The 19,178-nt window shown below is 45.5% G+C and overlaps 1 protein-coding gene across 1 annotated transcript in view; it reads left to right on the top strand.

Moving 5' to 3' along the window:
- Positions 1–19,178, top strand: part of LOC111836354 (uncharacterized) — a 356,103-nt gene that overhangs the window by 244,409 nt on the left and 92,516 nt on the right. The window contains exon 14 of the mRNA XM_072703387.1: positions 12,518–12,529. Coding sequence (XP_072559488.1) covers positions 12,518–12,529 — 12 coding nt within the window. The remainder of the gene's footprint in view (positions 1–12,517; positions 12,530–19,178) is intronic.

Here is a 19,178-nt window from a genome sequence, read left to right as displayed (position 1 = left end):
TGATCTTGGGAAATAACAAATAAGATTTAACAAGGCTTTAACAAGGATCAACAATTAACAGTGCTGTTGTTACTACAGCTGCTGATACTAAAGCTTACTACAGCTGCTGAAACTTCCACTTTAGGAATGAATTAAACAATCAAGTTCAAAGGCAAGATTTGCAACAGAATGCAAAATCCAAACCATTGAGGGTTATTTAAAGTAAAAAAAAATAATAATAAATAAATAAATAACTCTAACCAAACTTTAACCAGAGCAGTATTGCAGTTATCACTCTAGACTTTGTTAAGTTTTAGAAAAGCACTTCTTTCTAATGTAATTCTTGCTCTGTTGCGGCGGCCACTTGAAAGGTCTCCAGTTAAACTAAAGACCCGCTCTGCAAACGCTTCGGAAGCTGGCATTGCCAGAAGGTCTAATGCCAGGGGTTTCAGCAGTGGATACATGGTGGAGCTTTGAGAAGACCAGAAATCCATGCCGGATTCTTCTGGGTTTGCATGGGACAGGGATTCTTTGAATTTTTGGACCTCTTGTCTGATGGAGGCCTTGGAGGTCTTTGGCTTTGATGATGGCCGATGGGCACTAAAAAACCTGAATCTAGGCCGCTTTTGCAGAGGCACCTCTGAGACCTCTGCATTTCTAATGTCCTCATCATCTGTCACCTCTTCCTGGTATGGTACACTGCGAGTGATGTACTTTTCAGCTTCACTGAGGAGATTCTGTATGTCATCATTATCATTGTCAATCAGGGTCTCTGCTGACACACTAGCGTCAACAAAACAAGCAGCTGCAGCAAGAGGAGAAAAGTTGCTTGCCGACACATCCAGAAAACAGCTGAAGCGTAAATCCATGTTTGCAGACATCTTCTGTGCCAGTGTAGCTACATCCCTGTAGCTCCTGGCATGAGCAAGGGAGAAGTCTGAAAGGTGGCTCCTCAAATCCAGTATTGCAGGGACAACCAGGGAGAAACAACACGTGTCACTTTCAAGCACCTTTGTGTGTTCTGCAAATGGAAAGAGCAAATCTTTGAGGATGGCCACCTTCTGCCATTCACTGGGCAGCAGGCAGTCCCAGCCCATGGTGTCAGCCACCGATGTCACGTGGTCCTTTACTTCGAGTAAACGAGACAACATCAAAAAAGAACTGGACCATCTGGTTTCACAGTCTTTGATGAGAATGAGTCCACATTGTTCCAGCAACCGTTCTGTGGCAACAGATGATTTGCGAAACTGTCTCACCAGATGCCGGACCTTGTCCAGTAGACGTTTGATTGCTTGTTCCTTTTTGACCATGTTGATGACAAGCTGAAGGGTATGGACCACACATGGGGTCCTCTCCAAGGTTCCATATCTGATAGAAAGTTTAACACAAAACAACAATTATTTTCATTAAATCCTACAATAACTATTAATCTATACAATAGCACTTTATCACTACATAAAATTAATTAAACATATTTATTTCAGATTCTTTTTAGATTCAATATCAAATATCTATTACAGTGAACAAGCTCTCTGTAATAACAAACACCATTCACAGACTGACCTTTCGTCTGCCTCTTCCTCTTCATCACTATCCTTGTTGGAATCGTTCTCATCAGAACTGGTGTCCTCTTCTTCAACGCGAAATGCAGAAACCATGTTGCTTCCATTATCAGTTATTATCATGATAATTTTTTCCTTTGGGATCCCCCATTCTTCTGTGCATTCCTCCACAAGAGTGACAATAGAATTAGCAGTGTGTGGGTGAACCATTTGCTTTAGGTTCAGTAGTATGTGTTCAGCTTTACTGTCCTTAACATTGAAATAGCAAGCACTGACAGCCAGGAAGGAGGCGGTAAGCCCCTTTTTAGTCCATATGTCAATGCCGATGGTTACTTTGCGGGCCATAGCCAGTCTGTTTTTGAATTTTACCTTTTCAGCTAGGTACATTTGGTCCACTAGATTTGTAATTTTGGTCTTTTTTGGCACAGTCAGTCTTTTATCTATTTTCTCCATCATGTTGATGAATTCCTCATCTTCTACTGTCCGTGGAGGGTGGGCTGTCCGAGCTACCCATTTAGCTATAGCCTCCTCTTTAATGCGTTGTTCCTGGGAGTCTGGCTTGTACTTGATGTGAGAAAAGAATGCACCTGACATAGATGGCCTCTCCTCTTTCCTGGCTGGTTGCTTGACCACATCTGAAATCTATTGTAAGAATAAATACAATGAGGCCTCATTAAATGAAATAATATCAGGAACACAAGTGTTATAGTGGAAATAAATAACTTAATGAAAAAAATAACTTAATGAAAAGCCTAAGATCAAAACTGTAGGTGTATATATTGTGTATTGTTCCTATTTACTTATGGTATAAGTAAATTACCAACTGAATGCAAGTTATAAATGGTATTGCACACACCATTATTGATGATATTTGGAGGAATATTAGCCTACATGTAATCGTTCAACTTGATTCCCTTACAGATACATTTGCTTCTAAGCCTAATTACATTAATTTTGATTATGATGTGATTGTGACAGGGCGTGGGAAGAGGTTTCAGGTTGTGGGTGCTGAGTTTTTTCTGTCACCACTTTTGAATAAAAACAATATCAAGGCTATAAAACTTGTCAAAACTCCGCAAATCACAAAAGTATCAGTGAGACGGAGCGCACTATTTTCTTTAGCGGAAGCAATACAATCGTTTTTAACTAGGGGTGCACCGATTGCAGTTTTCTGACCGATCAACGATCACCGATCCTTAGGCAACCTTACCTGCCGATCTCGATTTTTTTTTTGCCGATCTTGTTTCTTTCATAACTAAAAGACAGTTACTTCAATGTTTCCATTTTTATTGAGTAAATTGATATGAATACTCACAAAACATGAGGTAGTGTCCTCAAATATAAACGAACATATAAATGAGCATTGCTGTTTGAACTACAAAATCATATTTTTTCTTCCAGACTTTAATTTCTCTAATTTTGTAAAAAAAAATATATATATATAGCTGTTATGACACACTTGTCCAAAAAATAGGGAGGGAGGCAGCCTGCACTGCACCTCTCTCGGGAATGGGAGAAAAGGCTGATTTAACCCTCTGGGGCCTAGGGGTAGGAAACACACTTTCACTGACTGGGGCATGATCACACATTTCATCACACTTAATTCATGGCAAATAAATTATTTCTTATATATTTGTTTTGCCATTACACTCATCTTTATTTTAATATATATTGTAAATATGTCAGATTTTTGTTAAGTTTGAAATTTGACATCAAAGTATAGACATTGCAAAATGCAGTTTGGAACACTTGCAGAAACATTATAAAAGTACATAGTAAGCAATGCTGGCAGTTTGTTTTGATCCCAGATATCTGATCACCAAAGTCTTGGCTACATGAAGATGACTAAATGGTGTAGATGCAACATTAATTTGGATAAATAAGAAAAACCTAACTCATGTAACTATTTCTGGCTCCTTTCATTGAATATGTAGCAACTTTCATGTGTATGAATGAGCCATTGTCACCTGGCCACGTCCCCAACCCCCTTTTATGGCGCTGAAGGGGATGTATCTGGATCGCGTTTCACCGTTGCGCTGTTAATCAAATTACCATGCGAATGCGATTTGAATACGCGCTAATGCGGCTATTTAGAATGTGAATAGCGATCTTCGGGTGAGAGCGGTACTACACGCCCCCGATGCAGGTAAAACAAAGTAAGATGACATGGTTTACTTTTTTGCCGATTTAACCTAATTAAAAAAACTTTAATACTTCCGACAATGGACGTTTTGAAAAGAAGACAGATTACGGATTTAGCCAGCGTTTTTTTCATGATTATACATTAAGATTTCAGCGAGATATTTATAAACTGAAATAGACGCGAAAAGTACGCGAAAAGTACGCGATGTCGTCGACGACATACTCGACCCCAAAGAGTTAAAAGCATATAACTAAGATCGGTGGATCTAATGGGAATATGGTCGATTTCTGATCCCCTCAAATTAACGTGATCGAGGCCGATCGATCGGTGCACCCCTATTTTTAACTCAATAAACTCCTTTTTAAATCATAATTTTGTGTCAAATTATTGATTTATTTGGTAGGTAGCCATGTAATAAGCGGGATCCGCTTCGCGTCGGGGTCCTAATCAGCCTGTTGGTGTTGTATTAGCTAACGTTACAACCGCCTCGCTCTACATTATCCTTTACATAATTTAACATAAAAATAAAACTTTTTAAATAGCCAACTCAGAGTGTTTATTACAAATAAATGTTAATGAAAAAACATGCATTTACAGCACCCCACTTTCCGCGCCCGTGATGTGAAGACCAACACATGCATGTGGCAAAATAAGTTAACATAAAATATATATAACCTGCTTAATGTGCTAAAACACCATAGCTAACTTATTTGATTTACAGCGTAGATGCCTAAAATCAGCATTAGCTTATGAGACGTTAATTTAGGTTAACTTACCTGAATGTGTGGGTGGTTAGCTTTTAGATGTCGTTTAAGGTTGGTGGTGTTTTTCCCCGAAATTCTTTGTCCGCAGTGTTTCCCGTCAGTTAGGATGACACATTCTGACTTTTTGTCAGTATCATTGTAATTAAAATGCGACCAAATATCGAGCCTCTTCCTTCGACCTAGCATGTCGTCGTCGTCACTCGTGTTCGCTTTGTGTGTTGTGTGGAGTATGAGACCTGTAACTTGAGCAACAGCGTGAAGCCGCGAAATCGTTCTGAATATTTTAAAGCCGTAACAGCTGATGAAAAAGCAGAGACGATTGTAGACGAAAATGAAGAGAGATTTTATCTTAGTTTTTATTTTATGCAAAACATTTTCGTCTCGTCTTTTTTCGTCAACAATAATCCATGTTAATTTAGTCTTAGTCAGCGTTTTTGGACAGTGGTGCAGTCTTGTCATCGTCTCGTCTTAGTCATGAAAAAAAAGGTCGTTGACGAACATATTTCGTCTCGTCTCGTCTGACGAAATTAACACTAGGTAGCATCAGGCGATACCTGGACCCTACAAAGGTTGCACAGGTAGTCCGACTACTCCAGGATGGCACATATTGATGTGTCATTGTCAAAAGTTTTGCTGTGTTTCCCGCACAGTCTCAGGGGCATGGAGGAGTTCAGCCCTCTGTAGGTTGATAATTTTCATTTCCATCAAACGATGTGGCATCTTTTTTGTTCCTAACACATTACCCAGTCCATATCAGTATAGAAATCTAGCATGACTTTTTTCCCCATGGTGGCGCAGGAGGTAGTGCTATCGCTCCACAACTGGAAGGTTGCAGGTTCGAGCCCTGGTTCCTCCTGACCCCATCAAAGTGTCCTTGAGCAAGACACTGAGCCCCAAATTGCTCCTGGTGTGCAGGTTGGCACCTTGCATGGCAGCCTCTGCCACCGGTGTATGAATGTGTGTATGGATGGGTGAATGTGAGGCATAAATTGTAAAGCACTTTGAGTACTCGTAAGAGTAGAAAAGCGCTATATAAATGCAGTCCATTTACCATTGAGATCTGTGTTTCCAAAGTGTTCCTTTAATTTTTTTGAGCAGTGTAGTTAGTGTATGTGGAACATGATACAGCAGTGAAAATATACACATATTTAAGAGAGTACATGCTTGTGCTAGGGTGGGGAAATGGTAATTAAGCGAGTGTTCCTGGCCTTATTGATGAGGCGGGCCGCGGTGGGGAAGAAACTGTTCCTATGGCGTGATATTTTGGTCCCAATGGACCGCAAACTTCTGCCAGAGGGGAGAGTCCGGAGGAGTTTGTGACCAGGGTGAGAGGAATCAGCCATAATCCTTTCTGCTCTTTTCAAAGACCAGGGGCCTCATGTATAAACGGTGCGTAAGCACGAAAATGTTGCGTACGTCCGTTTCCATGCTCACGTCGAGATGTATAAAAACAAAACTTGGCGTACCGCTACGCACATTCTCACGGCAGCTCCAGACATGGCATATGAATGTGTCCGTTTGTAAACGGACGGCACTTAGTGGCAAGTCATTGCTACTGTGGTTTCCCTTTTTAAACTCACAATCATGACGCTGACTTTATCCAATACACCGACATTAATTATATATTGTTTACAAATGTACGGCACCTGAATTTTAATCAATTTGTAACAATAAAACGGTACAAAAAATGACCGAACTATTACAACTCCCATGGCAGCTTATGCAAGAATTAGAAGAGAGCACGCATTCAGGGATCATAGTGATTTCTTGGCCCATGATGATGACTGGCTTCTAAGTTGATTCAGATCTCCAAGAGCAATCCTTTTGGAGCTCTATGCTGAACTGGGGCCAGCATTACAAAGGCAGACGATGAGGAATTGCGCCATATCTGTTCCTTTACAAGTTCTGTCCACTCGTGGGTTCTTATAGCCACAGGTGCTTTTCAGCGAGAACTTGCGGACCGATCGGGTATTTCTCAGTCAACACTGAGTCGCGCCATGCCAGCTGTATGGGATGGCATAATCCGCTTGTCACCCAGATATATAAAATTTCCTTACACTATGGTTGAACAGGCAAACATTAAAGTGCAATCTGCAGCGATGTCCGGTTTTCCCAATGTAATCGTTGCTATAAAGGCACCTTCAGAGAACAAATTTGCTTATGTAAATAGAAAGCACTTTCATGTACAAATTAATTACTTAATGTACAAATTATGTGCGATTCCAACATCTGTCTCATTAATGCATGGGCGTCGCCGCCATTAAATCTAAGGGGGACGTGTCCCCCTCACATTTCATAATTATTTGTTTGGATCCCCCCAAATTTAATATAAAACATCAGTCTTATGCCAGTGTGTCCCCCCCATTCAAAATGCTTCTGACGCCCCTGCATTAATGTTGTGGCTAGATGGCCTGGCTCAACACATGATTCGTTCATTTTCAGAAACAGTAGTGTTGGAAACAAACTTGAAAATGGGGTGGTACGTGATGGCTGGCTGCTCGGTAAGAAGATTTTTCCCATTTTATAATTTCGCCCAATACGGTAAGCTTTGTTTGATTTAACCATTTGACAACTCCTTAGGGGACAGTGGGTACCCACTGAAGTCTATCGTGGCTTCTCACGCCGCTCGCAAACTCACAGAATGAACAGGAGCGGCGTTATAATGCTGCCCCCCATCCTCGGGCTCGGCGGTGATGGTGTGCACTGTAGGGCGGCTTTAAGGCTGTTGGCGCTACCTGGACAAGACTGCTGGGGTGCTGCTATACATGCAGTCTGCAAAAAGTGTGTCACATTGTACACGTATGTAGCATGTTGCATAATCTGGCTCAAAATCGTGGCTTGCCGGTATCTGAGGAGCTTAGGCAAATTTCAGTATCACACAACGTATCATTTAGATGTTTTAATTCATTGGCAACATCTTACAGCATTCACGATTTCTTTTTGTGACTGCAGCACAGCTTCAGTCAGCACACGGCTGGATGGTCGCCCCCCGGTTTCTGAGGCACGGGAATGTGTGCAGCCAGCGCCCAAAGATGTGCTCGGCACAGCAGCACCAACACCGCCTGTGTCGTCCTCGGCACTGGGGGCACCTCTTGTACTATTGTCTGTAAAAATAAACAAACAGAATAAACGAATGTAACTTGTTATTCATAAACATGCAAGTAATTCAAACAAGTATGGTACGAGAAAAACTCACCCGCGCTGACATCGGCGTCCCCTTCGGGAACATCGGTGTCCCCGATCATTGCAGCAACTAGTTGCTCAAAGGGTGCTAGACCTCCGCCTGTGCTGTAAGGACTTGCGGTGAGCGGCCGCTCATTTTTTCACGTCGATTTCAATGTTCGACCACTTCTTTTTAATTTCAGAACCAACATTTATTACTGACTCCGCCAACTTTCATTTATTGCTGATGCCACTACTTAAACCACCAAATATCACTTCTCTTTTCTCGATTTCTGTTAACATGACCTCCACTTCGCACTCGCTGAAATACTTTTTTCCCACGTGGTTTATCCATTGTTGTTTAAGAAAAGCATAGAACAAAGCGGGTATTTATACAGATTTACATATGCAAATATACATAATTGTGGGCGGGTCGGGGAGTGGCTGTGGACTCGTTCACGTACATAAATTTCACGCTCATTGGGATTTATAAAGGGAATGTGCGTAGATTTGTGCTTACGCAAAGTTTTATGCATCTGGATTTTTTCTTTCTTACGCACATTCCTAGTTTTGTCTGTACGCCATGTTTTAGTGTGAATTCTACGCACGTCGTTATACATGAGGCCCCTGGACTCGTACAGGTCCTGTAAAGATGGAAGGTTGCAGCCGATTGTCTTTCCAGCAGAGTGAATGATGTGCTGTAGTCTGCTCTTGTCCTTAGCAGTGGCAGCAGGGTACCAGACGATGATGGAGGTAGTGAGGATGGACTCAATGATGGCAGTGTAGTGCACTATCATAGTCTTTGCCAGACTGAACTTCTTCAGCTGCTTCAGGAACAACATTCTCTGTTGAGCTTTTTTAGTGAGAGAACAGATGTTCATCTCCCATTTAAGGTCCTTGCTGAATGCTGATCCTGGTGCCCACAGCGGTGACTGGTGAGCCGAGCAGGAAGACGAGTAGAATTGGGGCAGAGCAGAGAAGGATATTCCTTGAAGAGAAGGATACTGAATTCTTGCTCAACAATATTACTTTAATTGCTAAATTTTATTTACATAAATGTAGATATATGAAGGTCCTCCCCAACTTTGTAGCTTTTAAAAATGATTCCGTTTTATTTTTTAATTCTTTAAAGGTGAAGACGAAAAGTGCCTGTAAACTTTGTACTCTTATGTTTGGCCTGTTTTGCTTTACCTGTGCTGTCCCCCTTCTCGGATATTGCATTTTGTTGAAGACGAAATAAAGGAGTTTGATTAAAAAAAAAAAAAAACGCTCTCCCACTGACAAGTCCGGCTGTGTGTGCAGGTCATGTGATATCTGGTACTGCCTCCATGGCGTAGTTTGCATAACGTCATGTCCAGACTCGTTTGTGAAGACCATGTGTTTTCGGTCCTCCTGGTGAAGGTCTGCAGCCAGATCGAGAAGGGTCTGGCTGCAGACCACCTCTGTGGGTACATCTCCTCTGAGGGAAAGGAAATGACGTAACGGAAAGAGCGTGTTTAAGGCTACAGACCTTAGACGACGAGTCGTCCATTTACACTTGCGTAGAAAGGAAGCATAAACGTATAGAGCCGTTCTGGTGACATGAGAAAAAAACTTTATTGCGTGGAACCACAAATAACACGTGGCTGTAAGATAATTTAGTGCTGTCGACATCTTTCTTAATGCGTGGACACCCATAAAAATTCTAATAAATGTAATGATACATTTATACTTTTTTTAAATGAATAACCTAGATGTGAGAAGATGCATGTTAACTTCCTAAAGGCGGTATTGCCAAGCGTATTGGATTGTTTAGTCTGTGCCGAATGGTCACTTATGGTTATCTTGTGACCACCAGTAGGCTCGATAGTAGTTTCATCAGCACAACAGGATAAAGAACTGATTTTGTGACTGGCTGGTTATATTTGAAGGTGCTTTTAATAATGATAAAAATTTAAAAGAATAACGCAACCATAATATGAAACGTAGACATAAACCCCTGGTTTCCTCAAAAGGGATTAACCCAAGTCTTGGACTAAATTTGAGTACCAATGGAGATTTACCACTGAAAAGCAAAGCAAGTCTAAGACTAGGCTTAATCCTTGTCTGCGAAACTGCCCCAAAAAGTTATTTTGAAATTTATTCACAGTAACCTCCGTGGGGTCTAGAATACTAGTTGCATGTAAGAATCATTTCATGTCTGTAGGATGTAAATAAATGTAATGTGCTAATTTTATATGGTACTAGATTCAATGTTTGACAATTTGTATTAGCCAAGAATGATTGTCTTGTGACTGACCAGACTGAACAAAATCATGATTTATTTTAATGTTTTTATTTGGTATTCAATTACTAAATTCTAAAAATATATATACAAAACAAGATCAAAAAGAGAATTACTAAATTCTATTTACAAAAATATATACAAAAGAATATATACAACAGGTTCAAAGCTGGCCACCAGCACTGTAAAAGCAGTCACTGCAACAGTAGCCCGCAATGCTGTCTTCAGAGTAAAACCCTTGCAGTTCATGCCTTTTTCCAGTTCCCCTGAAGCCTTCCCCATAATCTTTGTAGAAAGCTTGACTTTCGCAGCATGCAGAAATCCTGTATTATACCAAAAACAGGGGTAGAATTACTTTGTTCGGGGGGCACAGCAATGTTTGCCTTTTATCCCCTCAAATATAGGAGGGCACTAAGGCATTTTCCCGTAGGTTCGGAGGGCACCAAGGCAATCAAGAATTACTGTCCAGGGCACTGAGGCAAAAAGGTATATAGCCGGATGCATGAAATATTTAGCATTCTGACATTTTCTAGGGCAATAAATGCATTAGCACCCTGTGAAATAGTGTTAGACTAGCTATTGAAAAAAAGATGCTGTTGCCTTCATTCACCTACTCATTAATGACGAAATGTTTTATGAAAAAAAACAGAACCAGCTATTGTCAGTGTCACGTTGCGGCGTGCCGTCGATCGGGGAAGCAGGGAAACTGAGCCAGGGAGTCGGGTAAAGCGGGGATTTATTAGGCAGGACAGGACTGGGGAAGCAGGACGGCAAACACTGGGTAACACTACAATGACAAGTCTGGGGAAGACTGACTTAGACACGGACTAAATACAAGAGACAGGCTAAGGGTAACGAATCACAGGTAAGAACAATCAGGGAATCACACGAGGTAACGAGGTGGGCGTGGCACACCTCGGGAGCGGACGGAGCAGGGCGTGACATAACCCCCCCCAAAGGCGCGCACACCGGGCGCGCCCGAGAGGAGGCGACAGACGGGACCGGGGAACAGGACCTGGAGGACAAGAACAAAACCATCAACGAGACCTGGGAAATAGGACAGAGACACAGAACAGGAACAAAGACGAGAAAAACGACAAGACCTGACAGAGGATGGGGAACGCAGACAGAAAAGGGCGACACGGAGGGAACACCCACAGGCGACACGAAGGGGCCAGGAGTGAACAGAGGAGGAACAGAGGGACGAGGAACAGACACAGGCAGGACGAAGGGAGGAGGAGCAGACAGGGGAGACCAGACAGGAACGGAAGGGGGACAAAGGGGAGCCCAGGCGGGCGACGGGCAGCGGCTGGAGGGGCCGCAGGCGAGAGGGAGAAGGGAGCAGAAGGGGACCACCCAGGGGCCAAGGGAACGGGACGCGGGAGTGACGGAGGGGACACGGAGGGAGCAGGAGGGAACACCAGTGCAGGCAGGCAGGAGGGGGAAGCCGCGGCAGGCGGAGCCGCAGCCGGCGAAGGCGCCGTCCGACGCCCAGCCGGAGCAGGGGGGCCCGGAGGCGGCCTACATGGACCCAGAGGCGGGACCGAGGACCGGCACCGAGGATCCAGGGGGGGACCCGGCGGAGACCGCCGACCCCGAGCCGGAGGACCCGCAGGCAGCCACCGAGCCACATGTCCCGTCCCTTGCGGGACACTGAAAGGCGGGGTCCTGGGGTGCGTCGGCCTTGCCGGGGTAAGGGCAAGGGAGTCAGGAGGGAAGACAGAGCTGGGCGGACCAGTGTCAGGGCCTCTAAGGAGGCAACAGAGCCGCGGGCGGGGCAGCCAGAGCCGCGGGCGGGGCAGCCAGAGCCGCGGGCGGGGCAGCCAGAGCCGCGGGCGGGACTGGAGAGGCGGCCTCAGGCGGGGCCGCGGGCAGGACAGGCGAGACAGGCAGTTCAGGTGCCGGCAGGACAGGCGAGACAGGCAGTTCAGGTGCCGGCAGGACAGGCGAGACAGGCAGTTCAGGTGCCGGCAGGACAGGCGAGACAGGCAGTTCAGGTGCCGGCAGGACAGGCGAGACAGGCAGTTCAGGTGCCGGCAGGACAGGCGAGACAGGCAGTTCAGGTGGGAGCACCTCGGCGGGTGCCTCTGGCGTGCGGCCAGCAGGGGCCACCTTGGCAGGCACCGCATTCACGCGGCCAGCAGGGGGCGCCTCGGCGGGCACCGTAGGCGTGCGGTCAGCAGGGAGCGCCATGGGCAGAGCGGCTTCCTCTGCTCTGGAGGCGAAGCCAGGCCCTCGGGCAGAGCTGCAGCGGGCACCCTCAGTTCCTGGCCAGCAGGGGCGCCCCGGCGGGCGGCATCATCACTTGGCCAGCAGGGGGCGCCGCCATCATGCGGCCAGCAGGGGGCGCCGCAGCGGGCGCGGCCAGCAGGGGGCGCCGCAGCAGGCGCTGCCATCACGCGGCCAGCAGGGTGGCAGCTGCAGGGACTGCATGTAGAACAGGCAGGACAGGCCGGTCAAGCAGGACAGGCCGGTCAAGCAGGACAGGCGGGTCAGGCAGTGCTGCTGGCAGCGCGGCCGCAACAGCAGCGGGCGGTGCCGCGGGCAGAGCGGCGGCAGCAGCAGGCAGCAGCAGGCAGCGCAGCCGCGGGCGGATCGGCGGAGGCAGCAGCAGGCAGCGCAGCCGCGGGCAGAGAGGTGGCAGCTGCAGCAGGCGGTGCTGCGGGCAGAGAGGCGGAAGCTGCAGCAGGCGGGACAGGCAGGTCCTGAGTGGGCAGTGCGGCCGGTAGTGGGCAGTGCGGGGCGTGACAGTCAGTGATAAAAACTTTAATTTAATGAACATTTTTTCAACTGAGACATTCAACACTAACATGACTAACAGAACTTCAAAATAATGCATGAGTGACCATATTCAAGCTAACTAACTTTTTAAAACTAACTAGACTGACTGTCCCGAGCCACTCAAACACTGACGCGAGCCACTCGCTAACTGTCCCACCCAGTGCCGCGAGCCACTACGAACTGTCCAGTGACAGCAGCTGCAGGACAGTACAGTTTATGCTCTAACTCCTTCTCCGTTTTCACTTCAATTCAATGCACATCTGGTATCAATTATTTCAATCTTCTATGAATTATTACAGTCTATTATAAATTTTTACAACGTCAAGTAATGACAGATAATTTCCATAACAATAGATGCGGTATGATTGGGAAAGACATGCATAACCAGTGAAATTACCTAAAAAATGTGGTTATTTTCTGGGTCTTAGAAGCAGCGGCCGTCATCTCAGCCTGCTTTCTTTTTTTCACCCGATCTTTCGTAGGCATTTTCATTGGAACTTTGTGGCCTTATAACAGGTCCTTAACAAGTTTCCTTCAAATGTGAAGAGGAGACTTTCTTCAGGTTTTTAACTTTTACATGTATTCGTTGATGTAAATCGATGATTGTTCACGTGCCAAAAATACCCCCAATACAGCCTCACTTTCAAAAGAACTTCTAAACCTTCTCACCCTCCCTATTCTATGAACATGTTGCTATTAGTTTCGGAGGGAGGTAAGCATCGGCTAGAATAGCCGCTCTGAATAATTTAACCATGGAAGTTGAAGTTGAAGTTTGAAGTTGAAGTTTATTGTCATGTGTACCAAGTACAGCGTACAGAGCACAATGAAATTCTTACTTGAAACCCCCCCCCCCCCCCCCCACAGACAGAACATAAGACAAGATACACACAAGACATAGAAGACAAAGACAAAGTGGTGTAGCAGCAATAATAATAATAAATAGTCTAAGTTGCATAGTTTGAGTGTGCATAATATACAGTGACAGTGCATAGTGTGAAGTAAGTTGCACAGTAAGGGATTTTACCACAATTACTGATTGTTGAATAGCCTGATGGCACTGGGGTAGAAACTGTTCCTGAATCGAGTCGTGCGTGTGAGAATTGTCCTGAGTCTCTTGCCTGATGGCAGGAGAGTAAAAAGTGCCAATGCAGGGTGGCTGGGGTCTTTCAGGATGTTCTTGGTTTTCCTGAGACAGCGCATGCTATAGATGTCCGTTATTGCAGGGAGTGGTGTACCTGTGATCTTCTGAGCTGTTTTCACCACCCTCTGCAAAGCTTTCTTGTCTTGAGCAGTGCAGCTGCCGTACCAGGACGCAATACTCCCTGTGAGGATGGACTCCACAGTGCACCTGTAAAAGCTGGTGAGGACAGAGGTGGACACCCCAGCCTTCTTTAGGCGTCTGAGGAAGTGAAGTCGTTGATGGGCTTTTTTGGTGACCGCTGCTGTATGGTCTGAGGACTTGAGGTTGGCACTGAGGGTGACCCCAAGGAGCCTGAAGCTGCTGACCCTTTCCACGGCACCTCCTCCGATGTAGATAGGGGGATGAGCTGCATCCTGCCTCCTAAAATCCAAAACCATCTCCTTGGTTTTGCTGATATTGAGAGAGAGGTTGTTCTCCTGGCACCACTCTGCCAAGAGTCTCACCTCCTCTCTGTAGTCCGTCTCGTCGTTGTTGCTGATCAGGCCGACAACGGTGGTATCATCAGCAAACTTGATGATAGTCTATTATAGGCGTGGCTAACGTAAAATTATGGGATGCGCTTATCAACCCAGACATCATGGACATGGCGACAGAGAAGTGAAAGACGGAAGAACTTGTTCTTGATTTCATAAGTTTATTGACTTTATTATGTTCTAAACATACACAATAGGGCACTGCAAGTATCTGCTGGCAAGAACTTGTAAATATTCAGGGCAGCACAGCAAATTGCTAAGGCACGGCGGCTTTTGCCGTCGATGCCGTCGATAAATTCGATCTCTGCAAAAATAAAATGTGTTACACTGTAATAAACAGATGCCATTTTCCAATGCTTTTGTGTATGCATGACATTCTTTTTTTTGCACAGGGACAATGCCACGTGTTCAGAGTTTTATTGTAGGTCACCATGACTCTGCCAAGACGACTGTAATGTTTTCTTTGGGTTTCATGTATGGATAGACAAATGCTGTTTGAAGATTTTTTATAAAATACCTTCGCAGAAAAAGGCACATGAGTGTCTTGTGCTGTTTTTTTTGTCTCTTAAGGCATCAAATCTTCCTGTCTTCACCAAATAGCTTACACTTAACCATTTTCTCAAGGACAGATGGATTTAGGAGATCTTCAGCAGCAGTGTCAGTGCAATAGTCGAAGGAACGGATATGTTCACAATCACTAAAAACCAATCCACTCCTCTGTGCTAAGAGTTGAAAGTGCCTGCACTCTTCCAACTCACAAAAAACACTGTGCACTTTTCCCCATGTTTTCTTCTGTAGATGAACAGGCACTGAAAAACCATGTCTGGCTCTTTGGACTGCAGATATGCCATTTGTAGCATCTACACAAACACTGTAGAGGTGTGATTCCAGAGTAATGTATTTTTCTGAGTGTCCATGGATTCGGCTGATGTGCGTGGACAGGTTTTTCTGAAGGACTCAGAGAACAATGGGGACACAGAACTTTCAGTGGTTTGTGTGGAGGAGGCTGTGCAGCCTCTTTGGTGCTGCTGTTAGGATTCTCTGATGGGGAAGGGATACACTGCTCCCAGGTTCTGTGTGTGCAGGAGCAGCAGAAATGGGGGGGTAGTGTCTCAGTCAAGGAAATTTCTGATGTACTTTTTTCTTGTTCTGCACGTTGTTCTTTTACTTAAGAACATGAAGAAAGGTGACTGACCATGTTGTCGCAGTATTGTTTTGTAACACAGTGGGCAGTGGAAATGTCCCTGGGGTCTGCACTCAAGGTTACATCTGCATATTTTGTATCCTTTGAACAGAGAACCAAGAGAAGTTAGCACAGTTACAACTAATTGCGCATAGCTGTTTAAAAGTAATAAATAAAACAATACCTTCAAAATCCAGTGAATTTTTGAGATGGACTTGAACATGTTTTTGCACTCTAAATAGTGGTGCAGGTTTAAATTTTGTTGGTGGACAAAGTGGACAATGGACCTTATTGCAACAGACTGACCAAACTTACGGCGCCGTAGAGTGGTGACCTGTTGAATGCCGCTCCTCGCAGATTTGTCTGTTTTGCGTATATTGTCTTGTTTGTAATGTCTAGTTCACAGCCAGCGAGTAGTCTAATCCAGTACGATAGACAAACACTCCTAAATATTGGCGAACAATATGGAAAAACTGCTGTTTTAGACCCTGAGGTGACTTCGCTACTCACCCGCGAGCACATCGGTCAACGCGACCCAGCTGGAGGCAACCGGAGGACGCGTGGGCAGAGACGGGGCCGTAGGGCTGGGGCGCAAGTCAGACAAACGCCGCGGACTACGACCATCGATGCCAAGCGTTTTCCTGGCAAACGTCCAGTCCTTGGACAACAAATTGGATGACCTCAGAGGAAGACTTCTATTCCATAGAGGGCTGAGGAACTGCTGTGTCCTCTGTTTCACGGAGACGTGGCTGACCGAGAGCATTCCAGACCATGCAGTCCAACCGGAGGGGTTCTCAATCCATCGGGCTGATCGGACAGAGATGTCGGGGAAGAAACGAGGGGGTGGCGTGTGCATTCTTGTCAACAACTCGTGGTTCACGAACGTGGAAATTATTTCCCGTAACTGCTCTCCGGACCTCGAGTACCTGCTGATAAAGTGCCGGTCGTTCTATTTGCCGAGAGAATTCGGCGTGGTGTTTCTGACGGCGGTATATATCCCACAGCCAGGGAACACACAGCGCGCTCTAAGTGAACTCTACCAGCTGATCACCAGCCATGAGGATGCACAGCCAAACGGACTGTTCATTGTCTCTGGGGACTTTAACAAGGCGAATTTTAAGAGTGTGTACCCAAAATATCACCAACATGTCTCCGGCCCCACTCGGGGGAAACAACACGCTCGACCACTGCTACACAGAACATTGGGGTGCATATCGCTCTCTGCCTCGCGCGCACCTGGGCGCCTCCGATCACAGCGCGGTGCTGTTACTGCCTGTTTACAAGCAGATACTAAAGCGCGAGGAGTCGGTGACATGCATGGTGCAGCGCTGGACATGGGAGAGAGAGGAGAAACTTCAGGACTGCTTTGACTGTGTGGACTGGGACATGTTCAGAGATTCATCCTCTGAGCTGGACGAGTACACTACTGCGGTCACTGATTTCATTAAGACCTGCGTTGAGGAATGTATTCCCACTAAAACTGTACGGTCATTCCCCAACCAGAAACCCTGGGTTAACGCTACCATCCGCCATAAGCTCCGCGAGCGCACGCGTGCTTTCCAGTCCGGAGATGCGGACCTGTACAAAAAATGCAGATACGATCTCCGGAAAGCCATCAGGAGCACGAAACGGGAGTACAGCAGCAAAGTGGACTCCCAGTTTAACTGCACACGTGATGCGTGTCAGATGTGGAGGGGGATTCAGACGCTGACGGACTAGCTGCCTTAATGACTTTCGGCCTATTGCACTAACCTCCATTACAATGAAGTGCTTTAAAAGGCTGGTAATGGGGCACATATTGAGCTCCTTTCCGACCGGTCTGGACCCCCTTCAATTTGCATATCGTCACAATAGATCCACTGATGACGCCATTTCACACACCATCCACAACACCCTGGCTCACCTGGACAACAAGAACTGCTATGCCAGACTGTTGTTTGTGGATTTCAGCTCTGCATTCAACACAGTTATCCCCTCCAAGCTGATCCGGGCGCTGGGACTCAGTGCTACTCTGTGCAACTGGGTTCTGGACATCCTCACCAACAGACCACAGCATGTGAGGATCGGCAAAAACACCTCCACCACAATGATCCTCAACACTGGCACGCCACAGGGAAGCGTTCTGAGCCCAATGCTGTACTCCCTGTTTACACACGACTGTGTGTCCAGGCACAGCTCCAACACAATAATCAAGTTTGCTGATGATACCACCGTTGTGAGCCTGATCAGTCAACGACGACGAGATGGCCTACAGAGAGGAGGTGAGACTCTTTGCAGAGTGGTGTCAGGAGAACAACCTCTCTCTCAACGTCAGCAAAACCAAGGAGATGGTTTTGGATTTTAGGAGGCAGGATGCAGCTCATCCCCCTATCCACATCGGAGGAGGTGCTGTGGAAAGGGTCAGCAGCTTCAGGCTCCTTGGGGTCACCCTCAGTGCCAACCTGAAGTCCTCAGAACATACAGCAGCGGTCACCAAAAAAGCCCACCAACGACTTCACTTCCTCAGACGCCTAAAGAAGGCTGGGGTTTCCACCTCTGTCCTCACCAGCTTCTACAGGTGCGCTGGGGAGTCTATCCTCACAGGGAGTGTTGCGTCTTGGTACGGCAGCTACACTGCTCAGGACAAGAAAGCTCTGCAGAGGGTGGTGAAAACAACTCAGCTTAGGGTTGCATCAATAAAAATGATGGTGTTACCAAGAATTAATTATTTATTTGCAATGATTCCAAGTAAACCATCACCTGACTGGTTTAGATCTCTGGACTCTCTAAATTCCTTTGGAAAGATAAACCACCGCGTATTAGCTTAAAAACGCTGTAAAGGACCAAGGACAAAGGAGGACTATAGATCTGCCTAATTTTCACCACTACTTCTTAGCCAACAGGCTTCAAAACATCTCAGGGTGGCTAAAACATACCCTCTTAGATGAACCTTGGCTAGACGTAGAACAGGCTCTATGCAATAACATAGAGATTTCGGATCTACCATTCATTTGCTCAAACATTAAACGACACGAATGCTTCAAAAGCATCAGTATCAGCTCTTCTCTGACAGCATGGTGGGAGTTTCTAAAAACGACTGAGTCTTCATTAATCCCATGCAAACGTACTCCCATCTGGAACAACCCTGACATACTACTAAACAATAATATGATAATTTTCCCGGATTGGAGTTGTAAAGGTATTAAATACTTGGAACATATATTCGAAGAAATAGACTTTATCCCCTTTGACTTATTAGTTAAAAGACATGGGATTAACAAGAATAGATTTTTAGAATATCAACAGGTTAAATCTATAGTAAAAAGGAAATTCAAGTCTAATCAAATCAAATTACAAATACCACCAAGTGTGGCAGAATTCCTTAATCTCAAAACCCCCAAATTACTGTCTAAAATATACAGGACACTTTCGAAAATGGATGAATCAATATCCCTTCCTATTGCAAAATGGGAGGCAGATCAGGCATTATCAATCAGCTGGGACCACAATTTCTGGTCTAAGACATGTTTAAAAACCTTTGAACTGATTAGAAGTCCCAATTTACAATTAATACAATACAAAATCCTGCATAGAGTGCACTATACAGGGCATCGGATGTTCAGGATGGGTTTTACGTCTTCTAACAACTGCTCACACTGTCAAGGGGATACACCTGACAATTACATCC

Source organism: Paramormyrops kingsleyae, chromosome 20 (genome assembly GCF_048594095.1).
Source record: "Paramormyrops kingsleyae isolate MSU_618 chromosome 20, PKINGS_0.4, whole genome shotgun sequence".
In the NCBI taxonomy this organism is placed as follows: domain Eukaryota; kingdom Metazoa; phylum Chordata; class Actinopteri; order Osteoglossiformes; family Mormyridae; genus Paramormyrops; species Paramormyrops kingsleyae.
The sequence above is the reverse complement of the archived record's forward strand: the minus strand, read 5'-3'. Positions and strand labels throughout refer to the sequence as shown.